This window comes from Dipodomys spectabilis, unplaced genomic scaffold, assembly GCF_019054845.1.
Source record: "Dipodomys spectabilis isolate Male_0828 unplaced genomic scaffold, ASM1905484v1 ptg000032l, whole genome shotgun sequence".
NCBI classification, from domain to species: domain Eukaryota; kingdom Metazoa; phylum Chordata; class Mammalia; order Rodentia; family Heteromyidae; genus Dipodomys; species Dipodomys spectabilis.
In genome coordinates, this window is record NW_024870709.1 from 22,916,665 (window position 1) to 22,925,161 (window position 8,497).

At 34.8% G+C, this 8,497-nt stretch overlaps 1 protein-coding gene across 1 annotated transcript; it reads right to left on the reverse strand.

Moving 5' to 3' along the window:
- Positions 1 to 7,290: 7,290 nt before the first annotated feature.
- On the reverse strand, positions 7,291 to 8,223 carry LOC122105614 (olfactory receptor 5AC1-like). The gene has a single exon (XM_042676927.1). The coding sequence runs from the start codon at positions 8,212 to 8,214 to the stop codon at positions 7,291 to 7,293; it is 924 nt and encodes a 307-aa protein (XP_042532861.1). The 5' UTR covers positions 8,215 to 8,223.
- Between the last annotated feature and the right edge of the window lie 274 nt (positions 8,224 to 8,497).

Sequence of the window (8,497 nt, forward strand, 5' to 3'; positions counted from 1 at the left end):
TAAGATATGAAAACAACCCAGATGCCCCTCAGTAGATGAATGGATCAAGCAAATGTGCTATATATACAATGGAATTCTATGTCTCTATCAGAAAGAATGATATTACCCCATATTTGTTAGGAAATGGAAAGACTTGAAAAAAATTATATTAAGTGAAGTAAGCCAGACTCAAAGAAACATAGGTCCCATGATTTCCCTTATCTGCAATAACTAGTATATGTCTAGGACAAGCAGAAGAGATCAAAAGCTATGTACATATGACCATATAACCTGATTCTAACTGAAACAAACCCCAAGATAGGGATACAAGATGTTTTATCTTTGTTGCTGTTCCTTTTAATGTACTTATAATGTACTCTTATCACTTATAATGTGATTTTTTTTTGTTTCTTTGTATATTCTTGGTACAACCTCTGTTGTCACTGTATTTGATTCTGGTGTCCTGCATCTTGTATATAATTTTTCTGATTTGGGGAGATGAAGGGAAATAACAAAATGCTGAAGTAAGGATACAGGATGACACATTGTAACAATGATATGTACAAGACAGTATATTCAAAGGGAACTTTACAACTCTGTGGGGAGGGGGAGGTTAGAGAGGGAAGGGAGGAGTTGGGGAGTGGGGAGAAAAGGGATGGTAGGAGAAAAACAAAGGAGGGGTAACAATGCTCCATAGGAAATGGACTCATAACCTTGCCCCCTCTATACAGTATCTTTACAGTAAGAAAGATATTTTTAAAAGTAAAAAAAAAAAACCTGCTGGGGAAAGACAACCAAAACATTCTGAAGAGTGATAGAAGAAAAGTTCAGGGAGAACACAAGATAGTTGAATGCCAAAAAATAAAAATAAAAGAAGGAAAGATACTAAAAATGACAAATGACAGTGCCAAATGTGAAAATAATGTTCAAGGAAGCAAAAGAATGAAGAGATAGGTCTTCAGTTCTGAAAAACAAATAATGAAGAGAGATTACTGAGATTACTCAGTGAAATTTATATGTTGTTAAATGTGTAATTCAATATTTTTATATTGATAAATATATATCTTCACAATCGACTAATTATTATATCTGTATACAATATATTTGACTATATTATACATAGATACATTCATACACCCATACATATACATATATATAACATCTAGGAGAAAGATATAAATAAGTTCATGTTTAATTTATAAATTTAAAGTTTGAATTCAAAATTGTAATTATCCTAATCAAAAATGTTTTTTAGATAACTATTATAATTATGTAAATCTGTAAATATAATTTTGAAGCATTTGTCATTAGAGTTCACTAGAATGTAGCCAGTCATCACAGAGGGGATAAATAGTTAACAGATCACTTTTTCTGGAATCAATCAACTTATAAATATTTTAGTTACCCATACTTTTGTCATGAGAATAAAATATGCTTACTCAATTCTTTATTTCCCATGCAATCTTGAATAATTTTCATATTTTGAAAACTAAATCTAAAATTATCACAAGTTAAGAAAAATTAAACTTTATAAATCTAAGAAGTTCATTATAAATAATATTAAATATTATAAAATTATTTGTTCTTACCAATATCTTCTAAAAAATATGGAGATCCTTTAAAATTATTAAGCTTTCAAAAAGTACATTGTAGCACAAATGTTACTTCAGCTCTGGTCCCTAATCTTTCCACAATGATTCATGGTGAAGGCTTCACTTCCCAATCTAGAAAAATATCATATAGATAACTTTCCTTAAATACAGTTGTAAGCCAGTTGGATGCCTCTGGGGTTTTGCCAGGACTAGAAGGCATAGGAAAAAAAATCTCCTACAAGAGCCTTGGAAATCCCTTCAGGTAAATGTGAAGATCTCCAACTGGACATTCTTGACATGGATATTCTTGGAAAATCCAAATCATCCCATGGGGCCTTACAATGTCTAGAATACTAGAATATCAAGAAAATTGCATTAGTTTTGACAACTGAAATTACACTTGGGCACATGATTCAACCACAAGTGTCATTTCTGATAAGTTTATTCAAATCTCAGCTTTTCTATGTACATGCTTATTCACTATTATATATGCTTATTAGCAAACTATTCCCTATTTATTATTTTAATTATATGTCTATTACCTTTAAGTAATTGGAGAAAGAAGATATTATTCAAAATGTCAGTTAATGAGTACCAATATTACCCAGTCCTACCAACTGCATGCATCCCATCAATTTTACTAGCATATATTTAAGTGTATAAACATTTGTTGAGATTGCTTATAGAATATGTAAACCCACATACTCTTTTTTCTCAGAGTTCTACTAATCAAAGAATAATAACTGCACACAACTAAGAAAATAGGTGCTGGTGAGGATGCCATCAAAAGAGAACTCTAATATACCATTGGTGAGAGTGTAAACTTGTTCAGCCACTCTGGAAAATAATATGGAAGTTCCTCAAAAGACTAAACATAGAGCTTCTTGTGACCCAGCACTTCCACTCCTGAGCACTTATCCAATTGACCACAAACCAAGTCACTAAAGGTACCAGCATAACTATGTTTATTGCAGCTTTGTTTACCATAGCCAAGATATAGAATTAACCCAGATTCCCCTCAGTGGTTAAGAAAATGTGATATATATACACAATGGAATCCTATGCTTCCATCAGAAAGAATACCATTGCCCCATTGTAAGGAAATTGAATATCTTGGGGAAAAAATATTTAGAGATGTAAGCCAAACCCAAAGAAGCATTGGTTCCTGGTTTCCTTAATTTGTAGTAATTAGAATGTGCCTATAAATCGACAGGCAAACACAATGGATGGCAAAAGACAAAAAAAAAATACACTTGGACATGCTCAAATAAACAGCACTCTAAATTTTTACACAGTGAAACCAAAGAAGGATATTTGTATAAGAAGATCACAAAGGTTCAAAAGCTATGTGTTTATGATCATATAAAATAATATTTGTAAAATGAACGCCAAGAAATGGAAACAAGAGGATTTTTATTTTACATTTTCGTGAGTTTTTAAAAAGTTTTCCTGTTTGTGGCTGTTTTATATTTCTATATCTTTTGTCTTGTATGTAAGCTTATCTGATTTGGGGAGATTACAGGGAAGCACAAAAATATTGGGACACCAGAATCAACTCCAAATGGATCAAAACCTCGGAGTCAAAGCAGACACCCTGGAAACATTACAGGAAGGAATAGGAGAAACCATAGGTCACCTTGGCACAGGCCAAATTTCTCAATAGATACCCAGAAACACAACAAATCAAAGAAAGGTTGGACAAATGGGATTGCATGAAGTTGCAGAGCTTCTGCATGGCAAAGGACATAGCTAGCAAGATCAATGGAAATCCCACGAATTGGGAGAAGATCTTCACTAGCCATACAACGGACAAGGGTTTCATATCTAAAATATACTTGGAACTCAAAAATTAACTCCCCCATCAACAAATCCTCAAAGAAACAACTGCCCAATAAATAAGTGGGCTAAAGACTTGAGAAACTTCTCTGAAAAGGAAATAAGAATGGCCAATAGACATATGAAGAAATGTTCAATGGTTCTAGCCATAAACAACATTGAGATTCTACCTCACCCCAGTTAGAATGGCTATAATCAAGAACTCTAACAACAGATGCTGGAAGGGATGTGGCCAGAAGGGAACCCTACTGCATTGTTGGTGGGTGTGTAAACTTGTTCAACCACTTTGGAAAGTAGTATGGAGGTCTCTCAAACGACTCCACCTAGAGCTCCCCTATGACCCAGCAATCCCACTTTTGGACATTTACCCGAATGATAACAAACAAGACCATAGTAAAGCTACCAGCACAGCTATGTTTATTGCAGCATTATTTACCATAGCTAAGATATGGAACCAATCTAGATGCCCCTCAGTAGATGAATGGATCAAGAAAATATGGTATATATACACAATGGAATTCTATGCCTCCTTCAGGAAGAATACATTGCCCCATTTGTTAGGAAGTGGAAAGACTTGGAAAAAATTATACTAAGTGAAGTAAGCCAGGCACAAAGAAACATAGGTCCCAGGGTTGTGGAGGTGGGGAGGGAAGGGATAGAGGGGAAAAACAAAGGAGGAGGTAACAATGCTTGATAGGAAATGTACTCATTACCTTGCTCATGTAACTGTAACCCTTCTCTACAGTATTTTTACAATAAAAAGTATTAAAAATGGTGGGACACAGGGTGAGCTAATTCAGCAGTGATACTCACTAGATACTATGTTGAAAATGAACTATACAACTTCTGGGAGAGGGGACTCATGGGGGAAAATCTGGGAGTAAACAAGAGAAGAGATGACACTGTTCAAAAAGAAATGTACTCATTACCTGATTGACGTAACTGTAACCTCTCTGTATATCATCTTTATAATAAAAAAGAATATAACCCTAGTATCAACTCCCACTGATCCCAAAATCTGTACAATCATGCATTTATTGTATAGAAATGAAAGGTATTTACAAAACATGTCTAATTGTTTTAATACATAATACAAAATAATGGTATGAATGATTTGTATACTGCATTCTCTAGAGAATAACAGGAATATCTGTACTTTCTGTTGTGATTCACTTCACTGAACATTTCAATAATCCAAGCCAAGTAGGACAATTAATGGTCAAAAATCATAAAATAAACTTAAATTTTAAGTCATCGTAACAGGTAAATGTCATAATTTCATGAATTGATTCTAAAGTGAACAAGGATATGTTTGAAAGATTATACCAGCTTCAATCACATGACAAACTACAGAAATAAAGAATGTTACTATCATGAAATCACTAGTTTGAATGAATATATGTGTGCATGTATATGTATATACTTCTTTAGAGCAAGTACTACTATAATTTCCTTAATTGTATTACATAAGATATGCAGCCTTATTTCTTAATATTTAAATATTGTAGTTTGACTAAGCTAGATTTATGTTACCAAAGATCAAGGAAATCAAGCCTTTTGCATGGGCTTTACCTCTTTTTGAGGGATGATTGGATGGAGAATTTTCTTTTGCAATAGAATCAGTGAACACCACATATATTTGCTTTCTTGGAAATTCAGTCTGCCTTCTTGAAAATTCAGCCTAAGCATCCAGGTTGGAAAAACTCATCACATTTCTAATACTTATCTGAGAACAAGATACTTCAATTATGAAATAGTTCTTTCTAGAATCTATGGACAGTTTCTGTTTTTACAGATCTTCATATGCATGAAAAAATGCATCATGATGATCAAGATGCATTGTACTCACAATAATACGCTGAAGTGGAACTCTTTTGTATAGCTACTTGAAGATAATAAATCTTATAAATAAATTTAAAAAAAGAATCTATGGACACTTGTCCCTATCCTTTTGTCTCTGCAACAAATAGTGTAGTGACTATGGATGAATTAATAAATGTATTATCTACAAGGAACCCAGGAAACATCTCATATCTTACCTTCTACTGATAAAGTGCAGGTGAAAAGAACTTGTGTATATACATATGTATTATAAATAGCTTCTTATTCACATATTTTATGCTATCATCTAAAATACAATTATGATAAATAGATACTTTAATAAAAAGATACTTTAATACCTAGTTATTTAGAAAAAGCATGGATTTATTTCTTGAAATCTCAATCCAAAGATATATTTCTTTAAGACCTTTAAATTATTTTTTCTAGTATTACTTGCCTTAAGTATATATGCCCAAAATAAATAGAGATCTAGAGGACTGTGATTGCTTTACTAAAGGAGGAATTGAATTATCTATGTCTATCTGTCTATGTCTATGTCTGTTTTAATGAAATAATGAACGCCGTAATACCATGACAATCAATATTTAACCATGTAGGCACACATGTATATATTCACACACACACACACACACACACACACACACACACAGAATTCAGTACAGCAATTTTGTGTTGGGGTTTGAACTCAGGGCCTCAGTCTTACTGGGCAGGCAATCTAGCACTGAGCCACACTCCAGTCTTTCTTTTTTTTTTTTTTTTTGGTCATTCCTGGGTCTTGAACTCTGGGCCTGAGCACTATCCCTAAGCTCTTCAGCTCAAGGCAAGTGCTTTACCACTTGAGCCACAGCACCACTTCTGGTTTTCTGGTGGTTTATTAGAGTCTCACGGACTTTCCTGCCTTGGCTGGCTTTGAACCGCTATCCTCAGATCTCAGCCTTCTGAATAGTTAAGATTACAAGTCTGAGCCACCGGTGCCCAGAATCTCCAGTCTTTCTGTTGTGCTAGTTCTCTATTTTTTTTATAGATCCACAGACTTTTATTTTAATTCAACAGAATATTATTTATACAGAAAGAATTACTATTAGAAGGTACAAGTGGCTGAACATGGAGAATATAATTCTCAGAAATATAAACTAGACTAAATAAGAAATTACATACAAACATCAACTTGATTCATGGTTGCAAGGAGATGGGAACAAGTCTGAACTGCTTTTGAATGTTCTAGTTATTTTTGACATAGGGTTTAGCTGCCTGGATCAATTTTAGGTTTGCAGTTTCATCTGGGATGACAGGTAAGCTCCACCATGCCTTACTTTCTCCATTTTCATGGAATCCCATGGATTCTCTGCCTAGAATAGCCTTGAGATCCCCTAGGAAGCTTCTGTTATAGACCATCAACACATGGATTCACTGTAAAGTATTTACTTCCATCACTTTAGAATAAATTTCTTGTATCTGAAAGTCTTCTCCCTTTCTGCCACATAATTGCATGTCAAATTCACAGGAACAACAAGACAGTCACAAGGAGGAGATCTGAATTCAGCATTTTACACTAACCAAATCTCATATTTATAAAATTGGAATATCATGCTACATGTAATATTCTTCATTACTGATTGAAGTAGAGAAAGAAAAAAACATTACTAACTTGCCAGTCTGGGACAAGGCCAGGGTGAGGGGGGCCAAGAGGGAGGCTAGGATCATTTAATAAGCTGCCTTGACATGCTAGCTTCAATTGGAGATATTTTCACCAAGTTATTCTCAGCAAAATTTCTAATGACTACCTGCAACTGTGGGAGTCAGGAAGAAATAGTTATTCTGAAAAGGGTAGATGCTCAAATAAAATGGAATTTTAAATAAGCTAGAGTACCTAAATAAGCTACTTAGGAATATGATTATGGGTGGAATGAAATACAGGAAAATATAATACAAAGCCAAGTTCTTTCAAAGCGCAGGGAGAGTCCAAGGAAATGGCAGAATGGTGGCTAATCCACAGCTTTTGAGTTCTCGCTCTAAGAGTGTGGAATGTAAATGTGATCATTTATTTGTTCATAATTCTTCTTGAGGCACCTACAACCTCTTTGTTCCTCAGGCTGTATATGAAGGGATTTAGCAGGGGAATTATTATGGTATAGAACAAAGAATACATTTTGTCCTGCTCTTCTGTTGGCACAGACCCTGGGCGCACATACATGAGGAAGAGAGTGCCGTAGAACAAAGCTAGAGAGAGCAGGTGGGCACCGCACGTAGATAGGGCTTTGCTTCTGCCCTTCTCAGACTTCTTTCTCAGGACAGCAAAGAGGACATAAGAGTATGAGACAATGACTGTCAGAAAGGTAAAGACTTGTATAAAGGCAGAAAAGATTAAGATCATAACCATGTTAATGGTAGGATCTGTGCAGGAAATTTTGAGCAATTGTAAAATTTCACAGTAGAAATAATGGATGATATTGGACTTGCAGAAGGCTAATCTAGTCAGCAAACATACATGAATTGCTGAATGTACAAAACCAACAAAATATGAAAAATATATAAATTGAGCACAGTGTCTGTTGGACATCAGCACTGGGTAAAGCAAAGGATTACATATGGCCACATAGCGGTCATAGGCCATGACTGACAGGAGGAAGCATTCTGTGGTCGCACTGGAACCAAAAAGGTAAAATTGGATGAAGCATTCAGACAGCGATATCTTATGATTCTTAGACAAAAAATTCATGAGCATCTTAGGGGTCACGGAGGAAGAAGTACACGCATCTGCCAAGGCCAAGCTGCTGAGGAATAAGTACATGGGGGTGTGAAGATGGGGGTCCTTCCAGATGAGAGCAATGAGCCCCACATTACCAACCATGGTGATGAGGTAGATGAGTAGAAACACCAAGAAGAGGAGCGCCTGCAGCCTAGGCTGGTCTGTGAGTCCTGTGAGGATGAACTCAGTCACCAGCGTTAGATTTTCTTCAACCATATCGGAACTGCACAATTACTATAATGAAAGAATAATTGTTAAACAGATATACACATCATAAGAATGGCTACCTTTGTGAATGTGTATGACTGAAATATTCCTAAAAGTGCTTCTTGCCTGATAAGTATTTTTTTTAATTTTCCACATATGTTCCCTTTTATATATATTCACGTCCTTAACATAGCTTCAAAATAATTCATCTAAATTACATGTGTACTTATTGAAAGTCCTTTTCAATCTAAAGACAGTTTTAGAATTGCATATGCCTATCAAAAAAGTGTCC

What these genes read in the sequence shown, in the direction of transcription:
- LOC122105614 (XM_042676927.1), bottom strand. Translation starts at nt 8,214, where the DNA reads ATGGTTGAAGAAAATCTAACGCTGGTGACTGAGTTCATCCTCACAGGA.